Source organism: Procambarus clarkii, chromosome 23 (assembly GCF_040958095.1).
Source record: "Procambarus clarkii isolate CNS0578487 chromosome 23, FALCON_Pclarkii_2.0, whole genome shotgun sequence".
In the NCBI taxonomy this organism is placed as follows: Eukaryota; Metazoa; Arthropoda; class Malacostraca; order Decapoda; family Cambaridae; genus Procambarus; species Procambarus clarkii.
This window is the reverse complement of record NC_091172.1, coordinates 30,092,695-30,115,535: the sequence shown is the minus strand read 5'-3', so window position 1 is coordinate 30,115,535 and position 22,841 is coordinate 30,092,695. Positions and strand designations below refer to the sequence as shown.

General features: G+C 42.9%; 1 protein-coding gene and 1 non-coding gene across 2 annotated transcripts; one reads left to right on the top strand and one right to left on the bottom strand.

The window, feature by feature from the left end:
- Positions 1-2,759: 2,759 nt before the first annotated feature.
- LOC138367798 (pro-resilin-like) lies at positions 2,760-5,336 on the bottom strand. Its single transcript, XM_069329768.1, has 2 exons — positions 5,312-5,336; positions 2,760-3,865 (listed from the first exon to the last, which is right to left on the bottom strand). The coding sequence occupies exons 1-2, from the start codon at positions 5,334-5,336 to the stop codon at positions 2,760-2,762; spliced, it is 1,131 nt and encodes a 376-aa protein (XP_069185869.1).
- A 7,158-nt stretch (positions 5,337-12,494) lies between these two features.
- LOC123763984 (uncharacterized) lies at positions 12,495-21,979 on the top strand. Its single transcript, XR_011229453.1, has 4 exons — positions 12,495-12,667; positions 14,633-14,757; positions 17,612-17,880; positions 20,893-21,979. It is a non-coding gene; the product is annotated as an uncharacterized protein (transcript).
- Positions 21,980-22,841: the final 862 nt, after the last annotated feature.

Sequence of the window (22,841 nt, the reverse complement as noted above, 5' to 3'; positions counted from 1 at the left end):
TGAGGGTATAAGATATTAGAAAAGGAGGAAGGAAAAGGAGGTAGGAAAAAGTTAGTCAAGGAGAAAAACCGATGAGTGGGAGAAAGCAGTGATTGTACCGCTATATACAATCGCAGAAGCACACAGCGAGAACCATAGTCATTAGTGAACTAGGAATGACCCGGAGGAGTCGCGGGCAGTTATGGAGGTCCGAGAAACTGTTCAGTGAAAGCCAAGATGGACTCCGCGGCGCACAGCGATTGATTGATCAAGATTTAGCCAGCCAAGAGGTGGCGCGGGGTTGAAGAAGGTCGTCCAGCGGTCTGTAGATCAGAGATATATATATACCTGACGCAGCTGCTGGAGAAGGCGCGTGACCAGCATTATAAGGCACAGCTGGTATTTATAGTCTTGGGAAGAGTGCAGGACTACTATGATAGAAGGCTTTGCAGGGTGACGAGTATGAGTGCCAGAGTGAACAGTGGACCCGAATAACTGGTTTGACTATTAATATAGGTGTAGGTTAGACATGTTACAGAGAACGTAAACCCAGTGTATTACATCTAATATAAATAATTGGAAAATAGTAAACAAATCACTAGGGTGTGGTCGAGCACGATAGGTACCCAGAACATATTTGTAAATACCGGGGCAGGAAAGTGGAAGCTGTAGAAAGTAAACACGGGCAGATGCGACCACAGCTGTGTGAGGTGCGACAGGGGTTCGAGTCTTGTGTGTGCGGCTGAGCGCAGCTGCGTCCCAGGAAGCTGGAGGCGACGGAGATCAAGCACTGGGTGCTCTGAGGAGACATGGGAACAGGTAGATGAAGGATCTACAAGCTCACGAGGACTCGTAGAACGCAAAATAAAAAAAGAACCGCAAGATTGCGGAGATCTGAAATTTCTCCAGCTACCTTTTCCCCCAGCGACCTATTTCCCCAGCGACCTATTTCCCCAGCGACCTATTTCCCCCAGCGACCTATTTCCCCCAGCGACCTATTTCCCCAGCGACCTATTTCCCCCAGCGACCTATTTCCCCCAGCGACCTATTTCCCCCAGCGACCTATTCCCCCAGCGACCTATTTCCCCAACGACCTATTCCCCCAGCGACCTATTTCCCCAACGACCTATTTCCCCAGCGACCTATTTCCCCCAGCTTACCATTGTCAACGTCGACGTTCATCACACACGGTATTATTCAGGGCGAGCACTGTCATTGTATAAATATTGCGTCCAAATCTTGACCTCCAATATATTTTACTGTCTCTTATTTTTGTACAAAAAGTGTGGCGTAGATTGATCACGTGACCCCTCGACATTTGACCTAGAATTCGATTTTGACATTTAAGTTATAGAGTCAAGTTCTCGGTGATGTATGTATTTAGAACGTGGTAAGTTCCCAGGTTAACTTAAGGAGGGAGGGGTGGTGGTGTGGGGCTGGTGGTAGTGGGGCTGGTGGTAGTGGGGCTGGTGGTAGTGGGGCTGGTGGTAGTGTGGGGCTGGTGGTAGTGGGGCTGGTGGTAGTGTGGGGCTGGTGGTAGTGGGGCTGGTGGTAGTGGGGCTGGTGGTAGTGTGGGGCTGGTGGTAGTGGGGCTGGTGGTAGTGGGGCTGGTGGTGTGGGGCTGGTGGTGGTGTGGGGCTGGTGGTAATGGGGCTGGTGGTGTGGGGGTGGTGGTAATGGGGCTGGTGGTGTGGGGCTGGTGGTGGTGGGGCTGGTGGTGTGGGGCTGGTGGTGTGGGGCTGGTGGTGGTGGGGCTGGTGGTGTGGGGCTGGTGGTGTGGGGCTGGTGGTGGTGGGGCTGGTGGTGTGGGGCTGGTGGTGTGGGGCTGGTGGTGGTGGGGCTGGTGGTGTGGGGGTGGTGGTGTGAAGAATGTACGCAGAAAAGCGTAAACATATTTGTGTTAAGGTGTCTGACTTTAGAGCTATTACTGTTACACGTCCTGGTGTGGTGGGTGGAGGGTGCCAGGATGGGGCAGCACAGTGGTCTTATCAAAGATTTTGGATAAAGTGAAACGGAGGCAGGCAGGCAGGCAGGCAGGCAGGCAGGCAGGCAGGAGGATTCAGGCAGGCAGGCAGGCAGGCAAGAGGATTCAGGCAGGCAGGCAGGCAGGCAGGCAGGAGGATTGCAGGCAGGAGGATTCAGGCAGGCAGGCAGGCAGGCAGGAGGATTCAGGCAGGCAGGCAGGCAGGCAGGCAGGCAGGCAGGAGGATTCAGGCAGGAGGATTCAGGCAGGAGGATTCAGGCAGGCAGGCGGGCAGGCTGGCAGGCAGGCAGGCAGGCAGGCAGGAGGATTCAGGCAGGCAGGCAGGCAGGCAGGCAGGCAGGCAGGCAGGCAGGCAGGCAGGAGGAGGCAGGCAGGTAAACAGATAATCAGTGAGGCATGAAAGGTGTGCAGGAGACGCATACGTGACTGATAGGAGCCAGACATGTGGCCCCAACAGGTGTTAGGAGCGGGCGGCACCCCCACACGTCCCCGCACGCCCCCGCACGCCCCCGCACGCCCCCGCACGCCCCCACACGTCCCCGCACGCCCCCGCACGCCCCTGGCCTGGGGTCCACACTCACCACCTCCTGTAGTGGGGCTTCTCTCTCCCGCCACTGGAGGAGATGGGCGGGGCCACTGGAGGAGGTGGGTGGAGCCACTGGAGGAGGTGGGCGGAGCCACTGGAGGAGGTGGGCGGGGCCAGTGGAGGAGGTGGGCGGGGCCACTGTGGTAGCAGGGAGGGAGGGAGGGAGGAAGCAGACACTGTGCCACAGAGGTGGAGTGAAGAGTGCCGCTACTAGCCAGGCACTTCCTCTTTCACTACCCTGCCGGGGTACTGCCTGGGTATGCGTACTGGCGGGGGTACATGATATACTGCTCGTGGTATATCATATACCACCCCCACCAGTCTCTGCTGCTGCTGGTGCTGGTGGTGGTGGAGGCCAATGGCCGGCCGGCCAGTCACACCAGAGAAAAGTGGGTCACGTTGTTGGCGGGAGACAGTCAGTCCGAGACTCTGGCCGCTCGTCCGAGACTCTGGCCGCCCGTCCGAGACTCTGGCCGCCCGTCCAAGACTCTGGCCACCCGTCCGATTCTCTGGCCGCCCGTCCGAGACTCTGGCCGCCCTGTCCAAGACTCTGGCCGCCCGTCCAAGACTCTGGCCGCCCGTCCGAGACTCTGGTCGCCCGTCCGAGACTCTGGTCGTCCCGTCCGAGACTCTGGTCGTCCCGTCCGAGACTCTGGCCGCCCGTCCGAGACTCTGGCCGCCCGTCCGAGACTCTGGCCGCCCGTCCGATTCTCTGGCCGCCCGTCCGAGACTCTGGCCGCCCGTCCAAGACTCTGGCCGCCCGTCCGAGACTCTGGTCGCCCGTCCGAGACTCTGGTCGTCCCGTCCGAGACTCTGGCCGCCCGTCCAAGACTCTGGCCGCCCGTCCGAGACTCTGGCCGCCCGTCCGAGACTCTGGTCGCCCGTCCGAGACTCTGGTCGCCCGTCCGAGACTCTGGTCGCCCGTCCGAGACTCTGGTCGCCCGTCCGAGACTGGCCGCCCGTCCGAGACTCTGGCCGCCCGTCCGAGACTCTGGTCGCCCGTCCAAGACTCTGGCCGCCCGTCCAAGACTCTGGCCGCCCGTCCGAGACTCTGGTCGCCCGTCCGAGACTCTGGTCGCCCGTCCGAGACTCTGGCCGCCCGTCCGAGACTCTGGCCGCCCGTCCGAGACTCTGGCCGTCCCGTCCGAGACTCTGGTCGTCCCGTCCGAGACTCTGGCCGCCCGTCCGATTCTCTGGCCGCCCGTCCGAGACTCTGGTCGCCCGTCCGAGACTCTGGTCGCCCGTCCGAGACTCTGACCGTCCCGTCCGAGACTCTGGTCTTCCCGTCCGAGACTCTGGTCGTCCCGTCCGAGTGGCTATAAGAAATATCCGCGTTTTCTATGCTTAGGTTGTTTAGGTTAGGTTAGGGCTTGATTCAGTGCGTTTTAGTTCCCTTTATTTTGAACGTTGTGGCAAGTCTGAGGTTTGTTAACCTGAGCCAGTGAGCCACTTGCTGCCTGGGGCGAGCCGCTACTGTTACTGTAGACAGCTGTCAGATGTCTTGGACGGGGCTCTCTCTCTGTCACCTGTCTCTGTATCCCATCTGTCTTTCTCTCTCTCACCTGTCACCTGGCCTCTACTGTCGCTCTGTCTCACCTGTCACCCTGCTTGTCTCCAGGCTTCTCCTGTCTTCCTGTTTCTCCTGTCTTAAAATTCTGTCTATTTATCAATATCTCTCGTCCGGGAAGCCAACCCAGGTCCATTGACTACGAATCTCGAACGCTGTCCGCTCGGCCGTGCACCCATATGTGTGTGTGTGTGTGTGTGTGTGTGTGTGTGTGTGTGTGTGTGTGTGTGTGTGTGTGTGTGTGTGTGTGTGTGTGTGTGTGTGTGTGTGTGGTTTAAGATTCAGTTCATGGGCTCTGCCTCTCAACAGTCTAGTGCACTACCCCCATAACCTTCACCATCTTAGCATGTGTTGACATTAGCCTTGAGGTTGTGACAATGACCTTGATGTCTTAACATTAACGTCTTACCATTGACCTAATATCACATTTTAACATTTGACCTTGACATCTTATTATTGACCTTGACATCTTAACATCGACCAAGACTATTGAATTTGACGTCTTGACGGTGATGTTCGCAATTTGGTGTGGGCGTCAGGCGGGTCTAGGGATGAAATGGGCGGGGTGGTGGGATTTGCATATATTTGGAGGCGGAAGAAGCTTGTGGGAAGGCTTTAATGGGGGCCGAGGGTCGAGTCAGGAGGGGAAGATGGATGCGAGTAGTGTGTGTGTGTGTGTGTGGAGGGGGTTGGTGGGGGAGGGGGGGGGGGGGGGGAGTGGGAGATAGCACAGGTGTAATTATTGACCCACCGCCTACCCCCCCCCCCCCCTCCCAAACGTCCCATCACGTCTCGGTGAAACTCTTGGGAGTTCACTACGAACATTCCACAACATTATCTCTCTCTAGGAAGTTAAAGCCATATGATGACCACAATAGTTCCCACAGGCCGTAACGAGGTTCAGATCAGGTCAAATGACCCCTGGGGCACTGAGCTTGACCGCAGGTCAACCCCAACCAGGTCTTCTCCAGGTCAAAACACTCAGAAGATGCCACCAGACTTAATTATATACCTGCTAACAACCGGACCTTAATTGTTATTGTCATTACACATAACGTATCTTCAAGTGTGTGGATCACAAGCCAAGATGATGATGCTGCCTTAACCGTTGAGGACCGGGCCGCGGGGACGCTAAGCCCCGAAACCCTCTCAAGTTTAATATAATTCCAACCAGAGAATTATACTCTTTGAGTACCTTGTCCAAGGTCACTACTCGTCATAGTTTTACTTTAATTAAAGTATATTGTCACCCCGGTGACGCCGGTCGGCCGAGCGGACAGCACACTGGACTTGTGATCCTGTGATCCCGGGTTCGATCCCGGGCGCCGGCGAGAAACAATGGGCAGAGTTTCTTTCACCCTATGCCCCTGTTACCTAGCAGTAAAATAGGTACCTGGGTGTTAGTCAGCTGTCACGGGCTGCTTCCTGGAGGGTGGAGGCCTGGTCGAGGACCGGGCCGCGGGGACACTAAAGCCCCGAAATCATAACAAGATAACCTCAAGATAACTATAACCCCTATACGGCCAGACGTTACCACAATACTCCACAATGAATTAAAAATTAACAAAACAAAAATTGTTACATAGCAAGGTAGGTATGTTATTTATTATAGGTTAAGTAATAATTGTAATTACGAAGCAATAATATGCTTATCTTAACATACTAAGAAGGTTAGGTGAGGTCGGTGTTTTGTATGAAGCTTTTCAAGGTAAACTAAAATATTCACAATCAATTAGCATGTCACATATGCACTTATTAATTAAGCCAATATTGACTGAAGCAAGTGCGAGAACGGGTTGGTTTATTGGAGATTCCTAATAATAATGTCATATTATTTCTAATCACTATCTGGCCAGTAACGGCTCAAACCACGTTGTTAGGGCTGACCTCAACGACCCTTAGCCTAGCTTGGAGTCTAAGTAACGCATCCATGTTTCTCAAGACAGCGAGGTACCCGCTCTCTACCTCTCCTGGAGCCTCTATGATAACATAGCCTCTGTGATAACATAGAGCCTCTGTGATAACATAGAGCCTCTGTGATAACATAGAGCCTCTATGATAACATAGAGCCTCTATGATAACATAGAGCCTCTGTGATAACATAGAGCCTCTGTGATAACATAGAGCCTCTGTGATAACATAGAGCCTCTGTGATAACATAGAGCCTCTGTGATAACATAGAGCCTCTGTGATAACATAGAGCCTCTGTGATAACATAGAGCCTCTGTGATAACATAGAGCCTCTATGATAACATAGAGCCTCTGTGATAACATAGAGCCTCTATGATAACATAGAGCCTCTGTGATAACATAGAGCCTCTGTGATAACATAGAGCCTCTATGATAACATAGAGCCTCTGTGATAACATAGAGCCTCTATGATAACATAGAGCCTCTGTGATAACATAGAGCCTCTATGATAACATAGAGCCTCTGTGATAACATAGAGCCTCTATGATAACATAGAGCCTCTGGCCCTCTGTAGCACCTTGACCGGCGGGAAGGTCAGTGCCTTGTTGTGTTCAACACGTATTATACAGGTCAGTGCCTTGTAGTACAGAACAGTTGGGTTTGTTCTCGACTCAAAATCGATAATTCCGGGCTCGATTTCCCCCCCCCCCCTGACAGGACAGAAATGGTTGAGTGCGTTTCCTATCACCTAATGCCTTTGTCTACCCATAGCAGTAAACAGGTACCGAGGGGTTAGCCAGCTTGTCGTGGGGCTACACCCTGAAGTGGGGGGGGGGGTCAGTAATTAGGCCCTAGGTGGGGGGGGAGGCCTCGATATAAGCCTAACATGTACTGTATATATAAACTGGCTGCCTGTCCATTGACAGGGCAGATACACGAACAAGGGTGAACACAAGCAAGGATGAACACGAACAAAGGTGAACCCAAATTGGTGAAACTATTTTTGTACTGAGCATAAGATTAGAGCGCAAGTGGTAAGGAGTTAGAAGAGAAGGGGGTAGAGGTACAGACGGTACACAGCGAGGTACAGGCGGTACAGGCGGTACACAGCGAGGTACAGGCGGTACACAGCGAAGTACAAACGTGTACACAGCGTCTTGAAGGCCAGGGCAGGATGGAGCCGTTCCACATACAGGGAGGGAACGTTTGGAGGGAGTCCAGTTGGATGTAACTTGACACATACGGTATATTGGGGCGAGGGAGGGAGAGAGGGAGAGGGAGAGAGAGAGAGGGAGGGAGGGGTATCTGAGTAACGGGCATGATGCAACAAGCGGGTCATAGGGGTATGTGGGTCACTCTCTCTCTATACCATGCACGAGTGTGGGCAGAGCAGGGGGGCGGGCATTTCTTGACTCCAGTGCCCCGTGCCCACTTGCTTGCCGCGCCCCAGTTGCTTCCATGCTCCTCCTGGCCGTTGGCATACCCCACAGACAACATTAGTGGAGCCCATAGTATATATATAGAAACCTCCAATTTGAAGAAATAAAGCATTAATTAGTCTCTAGAGTGACAAAGAGCCAGAGAACTTTAGTACAAGTTAGTACATCAGTTTAGGGACGTTGTGAAGGCTGGGGAGGACGGGCTGCAGGAGGACAGACTCATTATATACCCGCAGATATATAAAGGGCTCCGTACTGGTCCCAAACCATCTTTAAGCTAAAAAAAATTATGTTTGTGAATTAGTTACACGTAATTTTCATAACTCATTGTGTCGGGAACAGGAAGCGAGAGGTATTCATACATGTTAGGCTTATATCGAGATCTCCTCCTCTCCCTATTTCGAATTACTGACCCCGCCCCAGGATTCAACCCCCCCCCCCCCACAAGCTGACTAACTCCTGAGTACCTACTTACTGCTGGGTCAACAGAGGCATTAGGTGAAAGGATATGTGCCCAACCATTTTTGTCCCGCCCGGAATTCTCGATTGTGCGTCGAGAACGAATCCCACTGCGCTACCGGGACCCATATGGCAGTTACACACAGAAATCACAATAGCGTGATGCATGAAATGAACAAATTCTTATCATGTCGTAGCTCAGTTGATTAAGGCAGCGTCTGGGAGGCTCTCGGACGTAGGTTCGAATCCTCGTCACTGGCCCTTGTGGATTTGTCCATATGGCATTCATCCTCCGGTCCCCCCCCCACACCCTCCAGGGCCGCTGTGGCAAATCGAATTGATAGTTCCCATTCTTTCCTACAATGACGTCATTAGCAGGTAAGAATTACCACGGACACCGCCACACAACTCTCAGGAACCTGTACACGCAACCCATCCTCAGAATTGACAGTACGTTTTAATACTAAGTAATAAGTGCATTTTCTGACTGCTATACATAGTACATAATTGCACTTATGGGGCTGTTACATTTACCCATCCCCCGATTTAAATCTCCTCGTTTTCAGTTAGGACACTTAAAATTTTTAGATGAAATATTAATGCTTAGTTATTATAAACAAGTTTTAAATATTAGGATTTTCTTTTTCAGTTTTATTAAACAAGAGAGATTTTATACAAAATTTGAAAATATCCTGAGTTATTTTACAATTTATTGAAATATTTTAGTTTTGTTTTATTTGTTTTATAAAACTGTAATATCAATATAGCTATAGGTTAAGTAGTAGTTATAATTAAGAAGCAATAAAATGTCTTATCTTCACAAACTAAGACGGTTAGGTTAGGTCGTGGTTTTCTATTCAGCTTTTATGGTACACTCAAATATTCACAATATATTTGACAATACGATTTAATACTTAGTGTAAATAAGTACAATTCTTAACTGTTATACATAGTACATAATTGCACTTACGGGGCTCTGTACATTTACCTCCCCATTTTTGGAGGACGGGCTGGTACACCGGTTGATTGACAGTTGAGAGGCGGGACCAAACAGCTGAAGCTCAGCCCCCGCAAGCACAACTAGGTGAGTACAAAGGTTCCATTCACCTGGGCTCTAGGAGACTCGAACCATGGACCCCACGTGTGTGAGGCCGAAGCTCTACCGACCGAGCTGTTGAGTGGTCTTAATAAGGACAGTTTCCAGAAGCAGCAGGCGGCCTGCTGCCATGCTGGCATTTCCGACTTTCCCCCAATGACTACTACTGATGCCCAGAGGAATTACTGACCCACATCCTGGTCATTTATGGAGAGGTAGTGTCACAAGTTGATATGTTTGTCCTGCACACCGCCCCCATCCTGTGGGCAGCGGTGGATAGGTTACAATCACTCAGTTACTACCTACAGTTAGCAAACTACCTAACGATTTAAAAAGCTGTCCAACTTTTGCCTTATTCAAAAATAAACCCAAAAAGTACCTAATTTTATCTTCATAGCTTCCTACCTAGTGCCTTAAACTCGTACTGTATCTTGTGTTACCCAATCCGTCAATATATGTACCTAAGCCATACAACTTTACCATTGTAATATCTTATATCAGGGTTGTTATAATTGAACACATGTTATACTACATTATACCTAGAAATAATCCTCAAATTATGCTACAATGTACCAGTTGATAATCCTCAAATTTTACTACAATGTACCTACTATTCTGTGTAAAATTTTCTTACAATGTACCCGTTAAAAAATTTAAATTTTGCTAGAAATTCCCTACTTAAAATTATGTGTTCGATTAAGGACCTGTCCGAAACGCTATGCGTGTTAGTGGCTTTACAAGAATGTAAAAACATCAATGCTATGTTCTCTCATAAACCCAATGTACCTTCTTGTATATAAATAAATAAATAAATATATAAATAACTGGGGATATTTGGCTAAGATTTCTGGCAGCAGATCATTTTGAATGAAATAGTTACGCATCTCAAATCAAGTCAAATCAAATGTTTATTCATGTCGGAAAATCCGACAGCATTTAATATATCATACATACAGATAATAGCTGTATTACCAACAAGTTACCCATAGAAAACGTAACTTGTAGTGGAATTACCGTCTATAGAAAACGGGATATCATCACCACACACTATTATAATTCACCACCTATTATGGTGGGAATTATTCTTAAATACATTAGTCTTTGGACTTTACCATCATAAAAACATCTTATATAAATTAACTTAATTATCAATATTAAAGTAGAGTAAATGTGACCCTTCTATCACGTTCTGAAATCTGGACAATGTAAGCCAGGCGTCAGAGTGGAGGAAGGAGGGCAGCCATTGTTGTGTCACCTCCGAGACGTGTGGAGCAAACGGCTCCTATCATTCTGGACAATGTCGGCCAGTAACGTCAATAGAATGGAGTGTTAAACAGCCATGTATATACGAGACCAGAGGCTCACACGGGAGCAAATTCAGCTCCTGTTAAATTTACTTGGACGTAGTGTTATGGAAGCCAAAGGTGTACCATTGTCAACACGCTGTCTACAAATTCAAGTTAAGTCTATCCGAAACCCGTTTATCATTCATTTATGGCCATTAATGTCAGGATATAGGGTGACCCGGTTAGATCGCGAAATCGCCTCAAACTAAAGGTAATTAAGCCAGGTCTCAATGTTCCATGTTCCATATAGTGTTTTCTCTGATATACTTGTCATATATAGGATTCTGGCTTCACAGCTAGCGCACTTTTGACAGGTCAAGACGAGGATGCAAGATTTTGTGCACCAGTTACTGGGTGATATGGAAGCTGCCTCAAAGAGGATAATTTGGTGTCTACACCCTAGTTATACCTGGTGGACTAACCTGCTGTACTATAAGATAAGGAACCTCTTCAATGTATGTAGCTATTTCTGTAGTTTGATTGGCTGCATATATATATTAATTTAATAACCCCCCCCCCCCTAATGTGTAGAGGATCGATTTGTGAGATTATGAGATTATTGCAGAAATACAGTCCACTTAACATTATACAAATTGCTATCGAAGTATATAAATTAACGTAAATATAAATTCATATAAATTAAATAAATATAAATCTCACAGGTCGGTTCCCACAATTCAGGTACAAATACATACATACAAGATGAGTTACAAACATAATGTTGGATTTCTAGATAAAGCTAGGTACATACAATGCCTAAAAACCACCAATACCCACAGCGTTTCGGGCATCGCTGGAACATTGGTTATAGAATTGTCTCTGAATTCACGTATCTTTTCGCACTCCATCACATAGTGACGGAGGGTGTGCGAATAATTTTGTTGACACAGTTTACATTTGGTCAGGTCTACATCAGCAGATAATGAGAATTCCCAGAGATACTTGTAACTGAATGGAATGGAACTATCAGGGAGGAAAAGCGTTTAGTTTAGTTCATTTATTATGCACCCCATACCCATCTTGTGGGCGGTAGTGGAAAGGGTTACAATGGCACATAATGGGCTCAGGGACTGAACCCCACAATTCATTTAGCTAAGCAAGTTACAATCTTGATGAGCTAGTTACAAAATTCAATATAAGTCAGTCACATCAACAATGGGTTCGAGATCGACCTCAAGTACAGGTTCTAAATTGGGGAAAAGCGCCAAGCCATTACGACTATATAACACTTGGAAGGGGCCAGGATAAGGATTTGGGATGAGACAGGGGAAAGGAATGGTACCCAATCTCTTGCATGGACGGTCGGGGATTGAACGCCGACCTGCATGAAGCGAGACCGTCGCTGTACAGTCCAGCCCAAGTGGTTGGACTACTTGTAATCGAGTCTAGGCCGAGCAGTAGTAACATTTGATTGATTGATGAAGATTAAGCCACCCAAAAGGTGGCACGGGCATGAATAGCCCGTAAGTGGTGGCCCTTCTGAGCCATTACCAGTATCAATAGATGATACTGGAGATCTGTGGAGGTGCGACTGCACCCTGCGTGACGGGAGATGTCTCCAGTGAGTAACATTTAGAAGTCTGCTGATGTTATTGGGTGATCCACAGATATGTGACTCCTGCTTGCATGATAGTATGATGATAGAAGGCGAATGGAATGTTTGCTTCCACGGAAGTGTGGATGAAATTTGCAGATTTTATGAATGTCTGAATTTGAATTGAAATTTTCCTAGAAATTACCTTCTTAAAATTATATGTTAGATTAAGGATTTGCCCGAAACGTTATGCGTGCTAGTGGCTTTAAAAGAAAGTAAAACATCAATGCTCTGTACTCTCATAAACCCATTGTACCTTCTAGTATATAAATAAATAAATAAATAAATAAATAAATTGTTTAGTACAGAGGTTATAGGTACATATAACCCTTCAGTGCTGTGGCTCTACCATCGCATTCATTCCTCACGCGACGAAACAAAATATATCAATGCGAATAATAACCAATTAATAAAATAAAAAATCTACTTTTGACTTTAAATTTTGCATGAAATAATACGACTGTTATTTCTTAACGTAACAGAAATACGAAATCAAAAGAGGGCGAAATCGTAGATTTCAAAAGCAATAACGAATTGTGTTGACATGTGGTGGTCGGGGCCGCGTTCAGCCTCCACCCGCGAGGTGGTGTTATCACGTGTGTGATCTTGTCTCTTAAGATGGTGGGTGTATGTGAGAGTGTCTCCAGGGGTGTGTAGCTACACCCCGTCCTCTTCCCTCCAGCCAGTACACTAATAAGTCTCTCAGGTAGGGAGAATACAGCTGTCTCTCTCTGAAGGAGGTGGTGTGACCCCGCTCGTTCTGATGGAACACACTTGGTCAGATTTCATGAGAATTTATGAATCTTTAACTCTAATTTTCTTGTTCGAGTTCATTATACTAAAACTATTAAGTTAAAGTAATGTTAATATGCGTTTTTATATATCTTATTCCATGTGGTTCTACTTGATTTTTGAAGCTTTTACCACATTAACATTCTAAAATATTTGATTCAAAGTTTTTTTTATCAAAACTTGGAATCAGATTTAGGCAAATGAACTTAGACGTCAAAAAAATATGAGCACAGCCAATTTAAGTAATTTAAAATTTTGTGAGAATGAAATTTGAACTATAATTATAAGCTGAATTGGTTTCCTATTAAGTTTCCTCATTCCTTGCCTAACTTTGCCATTTTTTGCATAGCCTAATCTGGCCTAGCCTGGCCTAGCCTAGCCTAGCCTAGCCTAGCCTAGCCTAGCCTAGCCTAGCCTAGCCTAGCCTGGCCTAACCTGGCCTGGCCTGGCCTAGCCTAGCCTAGTCTAGCCTGGCCTGGCTTGGTGACTACCCTTAATGGGTACGTCTAATTACCGCAAGCTACCACAAGCTACACAAACTTCACAAAGCTTCCTGGCAATACATTAGTAATGAATAAATATGATAGGTTAGGCTGACCTAACCTAACCTAACCGAACCTGACGCTTGGATCGTCGACTTGATTTGGCCTCACCAGCTCTTTTATTTTTGTCTAATTTCTTTTATAAAAAGATACTTTTTCAGATTAAAATTGTTTTTTCGTGTTGAACATTCAGCACCAACATTATAATGAGTAAATATATCATATTTATTCATTACTAACGTATTGCCAGGAAGCTTCGTGTAGCTTGTGGTAGCTTGCGGTAATTAGACGGACCGCCCTCAATGACCCACAAGCAACGGACCTAAGTTCAATTTCTAGGCAGGACAGAAATGGCAGAGCATGTGGGTCCGTCTAATTACCACAAGCTACACAAGCTTCAGAAAGCTTCCTGGCAATACGTTAGTAATGAATAAATATGATAGGTAAGGCTGACCTAACCTAACCTATCCTAACCTAACCTATCCTAACCTAACCTAACCTAACCTAACTTAACCAAACCAAACCTAACCTAACCTAACCTAACCGACGCTTGGATCGTCGACTTGATTTGGCGTCACCAGCTTTTTATTTTCGCCTAATTTCTTTATAAAAAGATACTTTTTCAGATTAAAATTATGTTTTTTTGTGTTGTACATTCAGCACCAACATTATAATGAGTAAATATATCATATTTATTCATTACTAACGTATTGCCAGGAAGCTTTCTGAAGCTTGTGTAGCTTGTGGTAATTAGGCGGACTGGAGCATGTTTCCTTTTGCCTAAGTTCTTTGTTCAACTAGCATTAAATAGGTACCCAGGTGTCGACCAATTGTAGTGGGTTGGATTTTTGGAAAGGGATGCAGGGGTGTAAACTTAAATTATTCGAGGTCCTAAAAGGGACCTCAATAATTTAAGTTCTGTACAGGCTTCCTGTCCTTGACTACGGAAACTAAACTGTAAAAAGTGTTACATTTTCACACTTACGGAACAACTCGCAATAGCTCTGTTAATGATTATAATTAACTTACAGTAGACTACTTTATTTGGAATAAATTAATTTAATAATTATAATAATAATAATTCATTGTGTCAGTGGACAGGCAGCCAGTGTATATTTACTTAAATTTTCCTGAGGTGATAGGAAATGCTCCCAACCATTTCTGTCTCGCCCGGGATTCGAACCCGAAATTCTTGATTGCAAGTTGAGAACGAACCCGACTGTACTACCAAGACCCTAAATTAAGTACTGTAATTGATATGCTGTACCATTCTTGCAAATTAAAGGATATATATATCAGTAGATCCTTACACGTTACTGTAATTATCATTTATACAGGTTTGTGCTGGTGTAGCAGAATGCAGTCCAAGAGTTCTATAAAACTAACTTCGACATATTTTAGTGTCTGTACCCTCTCAGCAGCTCACCAGCTTCATAGTCCTCATCTGCAAATATGAGTTCAGGTAATGTGCTGAAAACTTTATAAATACTGTAGAATTCTGTATAGTTACTTAACAATTTAAGATGAGTTAATTTTTTAATAGTTAATCATTTAATAATTTAACAGTAATTTATTTAATATCTTCATAGTAATTATTAAAATGTTATATAGTATATAGGAAATACAGTATAAATATTGATAAGCCACTGTTAATGAATAATTATAACAATTTGGAATTTGTACAATTTTGAATCTGGTATTACAGTAGTAACCTTTAGAAATATAACATGGTCATTATTTTGCTTTATATTATTTATTTGAAATATAATACATTTTATTATATATGGGGGTATCGAACTTGACTTCACCATCTGCAAGCTTATGGGGGAGAATCCTAAGAAAGGGAATCAATCCCTCACTTCGCAGTGAACAATCTTGTAAAATCAACACAACATGGGTTTATTAAAAATAGATCCTGCCTTACAACCCTGCTCACATTTTTGGAAATGGCAACCAACTATTCAAAAAAAGCAGGTTCATGCTGCAGATTCTAATCTGTAATTCAGATTATTATATTTATTTATTTATTTATATACAAGAAGGTACACTGGGTTCATGAGAGTTCAGAGACTTGTGGCTTTACAAGAATGTAAAACTTCTAGCACGCATAGCATTTCGGGCAAATCCTTAATCTAACATATAATCTTAAGGAGGTAATTTCTAGCAAAATTTAAAAAATGTTTACAGGTACATTGTAAGTACATTGTAAATATCATGGTAATGTTCCTTGATAATTGATGCAATACCTAATTTGACACCAAGCATGACACTTGCCCCATCACTAGCAAATGCTACAAGATTTTGTTTCAAATATAAGTCTTCAAACCCATGATAATTGAGACAGCTCAATAGATGCCTAGCAATAGTTGCTGCTTTCTGATCAGGTAGTTCAATTAGATTTAAGAATATGAAATGGGGATTACCTTCCTTATCACTTTCACATTTCAAGTAAACTATCAAGGTTGTTTTAATGCTCAGGATTGTTGATTCATCAATGAGAACAAATTTTGTCATATATCTGCTTGATATACTGGCATATTTTCTTTTTCATATTAATGGCTATGTGATTAATTATCTCTGTTGCAGTAGTGCAGGAAAGCAGTCCCATTCCAATGTCAACACCATTTTGCTTTTGTAGTTCCAGTAAGCCAAAGTGATCAGAGTCTGGTCTGTCATTCTGAGCTAAATAATATGCAGAACACAAAATTGAACAAGTTGTCTTTAGATACTGAAGCATTCATGGCATCACAATGTTCCAAGAGCATCTTCATTAGCTACATTTTCAACACGTAAAGCAGCAGTGTGAGCTTTTCCATAGTCTATGAACAACAATTTTTTTTCTGAGAGACTTCAAGTGTGTACAGTACTTCAATCTGCTCCATAATAGGATACTTGGTACATCTGCTACACACTTGATAGTCTTGAACCCTTAGAAGTGACAAGTTACATAGCTTATGTTTGCACATACTTTACACCCAAGTTTATCATCCCTGAAGTCTAAGCATGGATAGGTTTTCTTTTTTTTCTTCCACATTTCTTCAGTCCAAACACGTGAACAGGGATACAAGTTAGAATTCAAGGCACCATTATTTTTTTGAATTGCACATGGATCCAGTTTGAAAATTTGAACTAGAAGCAGTCGAAACATAACTTTTGCCACTTTTACTGTTATCATGATCAAGTCTCGTGTATGTTATTCTTCTTACACTCCTCATTATGTTTATGAAAGAAGGAAGTCAACATTGTTTGCGTAGAAGCCATGATGGGGGTTGTTTGTCAGAAAAAATGCTTTTATATTAGAGTGAAATCCATGGACCACCAGTCATCACTTTACTAATGCCATTGAAACACAGAAACAGTTGCCAACTCGGTATTTCACATGACGCTAGAACCACCCCAAAAAAACACTAAATTATGTAAAGTTGTGTGCAGCAGTTTTGTCATTTTATCTCCCTAGTATTTAATACTAAAATATATTATTGTATGAATAAACATGTCTAATGAACTACAGTACTGCTAAAGTCGTGAACATTATCGCTGAATATTCATATCCAAAGTGGCAAGTTGGCAACTGTGTCTCATACCGTTTGTCTCACATAAATGAACAGGAAGCGTTCACGTGCATCAGGTATTATGTTTCCAGATTCGTACCAGTACAATGCAGCCTGTTTACTTTTTAAATATATAAAAATTTAAATATTATTGAATCTTTGAAGAAATATCATAACATTATTAACTTATTTAGAGGTGTAATACTAATATTTTACTGCCATGATCAACATTCACCTACAAGCCATCACCTCCCTTTCCCCCTCATCCTCTCTCCCTTTTCCCCATTCCATCATCCACTTGAAAAGGTGCCGGAGCAGCGCTCCGGCGAGCTCCCGCAGCACTGCACCACTACTTACAATGACATGGAAATTTGAAAGACTAAAAATAAATGTTTGAAATATGAGTATACAACAAGTGGATAGAATGAGGAATGAAGCTAATGCAAAATGGGTGTTATCTTTTTGTTTATAATGGTATGTAGATAGGGGGCCTACATATAAGTACATAGAGAAAAATGGAATTTGTTTTGGGCTCAGTTCCCAGGCAGCAATAGACATTTGGCTACATTTCCTTATACTTCTGTTCACCTAAGAGTAAGTAGATTCCTGGTAAATAGCCAACTGTTGTGGGAAGTATCCTGGGAAATGGTTAGTCTTTGGCTAGTGGGACCTTGATAAACCTAGCGCGTTTCCTTTCTTCAATGATGGGAAACCAAATGTAAAGCATTTACAGCCAATACATTTAAATATAACATTTTCTTTCAGGTAAAATTTATCAAAAATGGTCGAGAGATATGATTCACCTCTTGCTATCGGAAGTGCGTCGTCTTTGGCCAAAATTTAACGATTCAAAATATACAATGAAGATGCTGTATGAAGATGCTAGTACCAAACTGTGTGACTATGGGTATACAGTGAGTGCCTACAGGGTGGAGAAGAAGTGGCACAACTTGGTATCAACATACAGAAATGTCCTCAGCAAAATGCAGTTGTATGGGGAAGAGGCCATCACAAGGAGATGTGACTATTTTGAGGTAAAGCACAATAGTTTTGGGAAATGAAAATGTGAAGGCAGTGGGTTAATAATTTATAAGTAAATAACTCATTTTATGTGATCATTTTACTCTGTGCCCGATTTTCTTCCCTGTTTTACCAATTAATGTTAGTGTCAAGTTCATGTGCATATTTTAATTTTGTTATCTAATTATGGCTGTAGTTATATTGTAAAGTAAATGTCAAAAGACATTACCTGAGGGCCACCATCTCTAGTGGCCTCAATGATGACTGGAAGCTGGTGACTTGTGAAATATTCCCAAATTATTACACACGTTATATATTATACAAAAAATGATTCCAGAAGAACGGAGGGTGGGTAATTTCATGGGTTTGTTAACCTATGGGCTAAAAACATCTTTTGTCATCTGTCTTACATTAAAGCTGTTGTCCCTTGCATGTGAGTTAAGTTGAATCTTTTAAAGAAGTGATTTGTACAGTATTAATTTAACTACTGCACTGCTCACCTGTTAAATGATAACTGTGTTTGATAACTCTGTGGTTGATATCAACCACAATGATGTGGGGGGCCAAATTCACGAAGCAGTTACGCAAACCCTTACGAACCTGTACATCTTTACTCAATCTTTGCCGGCTTTGTTTACAATTATTAAACAGTTAATGAGCTCCGAAGCACCAGGAGGCTGTTTATAACAATAACAACAGATTGATTGGGAAGTTTTAATGCTTGTAAACTGTTTAACAAATGTAACCAAAGCCGTCAAAGATAGAGGAAAGATGTACATGTTCGTAAGTACTTGCGTAACTGCTTCGTGAATCTGGCCCGTGGATGATAAATGTTGGTAACTCTAGTGGACACACAAAAATTTATGAAAAAATTATTTTTCCTTTGACATTGTTATTAATCATCCAGGAAGCATAAAAATCCAAGTATAAAGTCTCTAGCGCTCATGGCTTAGCTGTTGTGTCGCAGATAAGTTGTGTTTTTTGGTTGAAATGAAGTAAGGTACCACACAGGGAATGGCACTGTCTATTTTGATCACTGTGTCATTTGCAAATTTTATGATGTAGTTCATGAAGTTGTCATCTATGTCATTGCTGTATAATTTTACAAAAAAGGTTGAAGCTAATATTAGTACTGTGTTAGTACTCTGGTTTCCATTTTTCCAATCAGATTCTCTTCCATTTAGGTTGACCATTTGCTATCTTTGTTTTAATCGTTGTTTAATCTATATCAGTATTTTACTATTAATTCTGTGTTTGTAGTTTCTGGCCCAACCTTTAATGTGGTATATCATAATCAGTTTCAGAGAATCCTTGTGTATGTCATCGACTGGAAATCCTGAGTCTGTGTAGTTGATTACCATTTCCAGAAAAGTAAGCAAGTTTGTTACGCAGTATTTGTTTTTGACAAAACTGTGTCGTAATGCCTTTTGCAAGACTGTGAACTGTTAGATAGCAAATAAATTCTTCTCTTACTATTTTCTCCATGAGCTTGCAGATTTGTGAGGTTAGGTTGATTGGTCTCTAGTTTTCTGATGCACTTTTGTACAGTATTTATTTAATACAAGAGTGACTGCTGCATATTTCAAGATTTAAAGAAACTTTTCCCTTGGTCTAGGTATTTTCTTAATAGGAGTTTGTGTTAAACACAGTTTATCAGCCAGCTCCTTTGGCTTTCGCCTGAATTCCCAGGAAAAATTACCAGGAAATATAGAGGGGTCCTTTGACATGTTACTGGCTTCCTGTCCCTATTGTGGCCATGAGATAGATGTTGACCCTCAGGGAAAATTCTGCTTCAGACATCTATGTGCATCTTGGCAAATGGTCTGATCTTTCTAGTGTGAACATTAGTGTAAAATACTTGTGCAGTAGTTACTTGTACAGTAATGTACATTACTTGTACAGTAGTGTAAATGACTTTGCAACACTCAGAGAAATATACAGTACTCTTCAAAATACCCTGACAGAAGGACAGTAAACACTACCACTCAACAGCATATATTTTGTGGAGATGACATTATCTCACAACACTACAGAATGTTAAGACACTGTGGGTTGTAAGGTGAGGCTGGAGGCAGATTCTGTCTGGAGGGTTAGCAGAGATGTTACTCTGGGCTCGAGCTGTGATTGTACTGTTTATACTGTAGTGATATCCTTTTGCTAAGCCAGGCATGGCTTTGTATACACACATCACTGATTGCCGATTGCCAGTTAGATTACCGGAAAGATTTTGGATCTTTCTTTATGCTTTGGGCAAGTTTTCTTTCGTAGTTTCTTTTGGCTGATCTGATTTCCTCGGTGGCTGAATTTAATGGCCCTCGGGTACATTCAAGTAAATTTTTTTGGTCACTTTCAATGCTTTGAGCCTTTCTGCTTATCTTCACATTGAGATTATAGGGCATCTGTACCAGTATCTACAAGGGAGGCAGGAGGTATATCCACTTTGGGTCTCTTCCCATCATTAGTATTTATTTGTTGCACTCTTCAGTGGTTTTAGGCATTCTGACATTCTATTTTTTCTGGTTGTTTTGGAGCACTGCCTAATGTTCAGTACCATTGCAATATATCAGTCAGTGCTGTTGGAGTCATTACCTCTGAGGTTCAGGCTGAGTTTGGTCTCTCCTCCAGTTCTGAAGTTGGGTGCTGAGCTCTTTCCTGTACACAGTCTTCCTTCCCAAATTTACACAAGACCATTAGGAAAGATGCCTGTAATGTTGGGGGGTGATGGCCAACTACTGGCTAGCAAATTTGACACTGTTGTGGGTGGACGATGTGCTCTGGCTCAAGGAGTAACTGAAAGGGCCGGTTCAGAAAGATGTTACTCGTATTACTCAAAACAGTATATTTTATTCCAGTAGTGCACATAATATAATGAAATACCTGTGTAATTGTTTGCTCTTGCTTGTTAATTACTGGTAACTAGTGATATGCATCCAATTTTCTGTAATTAAAAGCAATACTGTACTGTGAATTTATGTTGTAAGAAATTTATTACTGTATTTTTTGGGAATTTGATCTCTGCATTTCAGGCAATGCATGAAATAATGGGGAAAATGAATACTGCAAGACGTAAATCTTCAGCTTCACCCTTACAAGAAACATTGCCAGGAACTTCTCGGACCCGTTCTTCAAGCCCGATATCTGCCGACTCGACTCCCACCTCGCCAACATCCTCACCCTGAGCCAAGTCGACAAAGGAAAAGAGTAAAGGAATATGATTCGCCCAAAATAATGTTAATACCTGCAGTTCGCCAGCATGACCAGTTGTACCCACAGCAACAGTATGTACCTCTTCAGAAACCAGGCAAAAAACAGAAACAGGAAACAGAAGAAGTAAATGATGCAGAGGAGCAAGAATCACGACGAGAATGGCGAGAATGGAAGAGGCAACAGGAATTAATCAGTGTGCAACGAGAGAGTAATAGGGTTCTTGAGAGTATAGATAATAACCTAGCTGCTATTCGTAAATCTCTTGATTTTGTTGTTCAGAAACTTTCTAATCAAGGGTGACTTAGCAGATGTTGCAACTGAAAAATCTTAGTGTTCTACTTGAAGTTAAAATTTCTATTCTATTTTCAAGTACTGTATTATTGTCTGAGAAGGCAGTTATATCTTCGTGACAGTAGTTTGCCAAAGATTATGAATAACTACATAGCTATCATTTGTTTGTGTGTGTTTTTGCTTGTATTGTAAGTGATAAGAGTTAGAAATGGCTGCCACCAAATAATGAACACATCTGCCATTACTTCCTCTTATCAAGAACAATTAAAGGATGGGTATTATAATCAGTGTTGAGGATTTATTATAACTGTCATTATGCACTTTGAGAATTTTGTTGCTTTTTGTTTTGCCATTATACCCTATGATATGATTGCTATGATAATGACAGAAATATTATTGTGCACCAAAATTCATTGTATTGAACTTTTTGTGCCAAGGATTGCACTCCACTTTACAATTGGTAAATGCAGTCTATATTTCATGCATTCTATGCACTGCCCTCTCCAGTAATATACATGAGAAGCTGCACAAAATAAAGGTATCGCATTCTTACTCTGATGTCCATAAATGTACATCTATCAGATTTGTCAAGTTTAATTAAATGTATGGACACTTGGGATTTTTTTTTTAGTAGACTTGTTTGCAAGCCATGATAAAAAAAAATAATTGTGCTCATTTATTAAAAATGATTACATTATTATTTAATTTACTGTATATATTAAGATCATTACTGTACTGTACTCTATGGAAAGATTACATAGTGGGGTCTTAATCTATAAAAAGAGTGGTTTTCCTGGATAACCTAATGCAAATTCAAATACAGTACTGTAATGAAGTTAATTTCAGCTAGAAAATACAAATACCTGTACATGAAGTACAGAATGTTTGAGAGCTGTCATGACACTAATACAATCCAAAAGATGAATAAACCAAGTAAAAATATATAATAGGTAATAATATATATTACCGAGATAGGTAAAAAGTCATAAGGTCAGAGGTCTGTCTGAAGGGGGACTTCCCCTTCCAAACACTACATCTCTCCTTCCCCAGCATGCAGGTCGGCGTTCGATCCCCGACCGTCCAAGTGGTTGGGCACTATTCCTTTTCCCCGTCCCACCCCAAATCCTTATCCTGACCCCTTCCCAGTGCTATAGAGTCGTAATGGCTTGGTGCTTTCCCCTGACAATTCCCTCCCTCTCCTTCCCCTCCTCACTGTCTTCCATACGCCAACACGAGTCATCAATATAGGCAAGCTATAACTTTTACATACTTTAGTACAAAATATTTGTGTATTATGTATAAAATATATTTTGAAGTTCATATTTTTGGGTGTGTAAAACAAATTAATTCTATTTACATTAAGAAATAATGTAAATTGAATTCATCCGTTCCACACAATTTCATCTATCCTTCACACGTTATAATTACAATGTCAGCTAGTTAGATAATATATAGCTCTTGAAATAGAACATTTTCA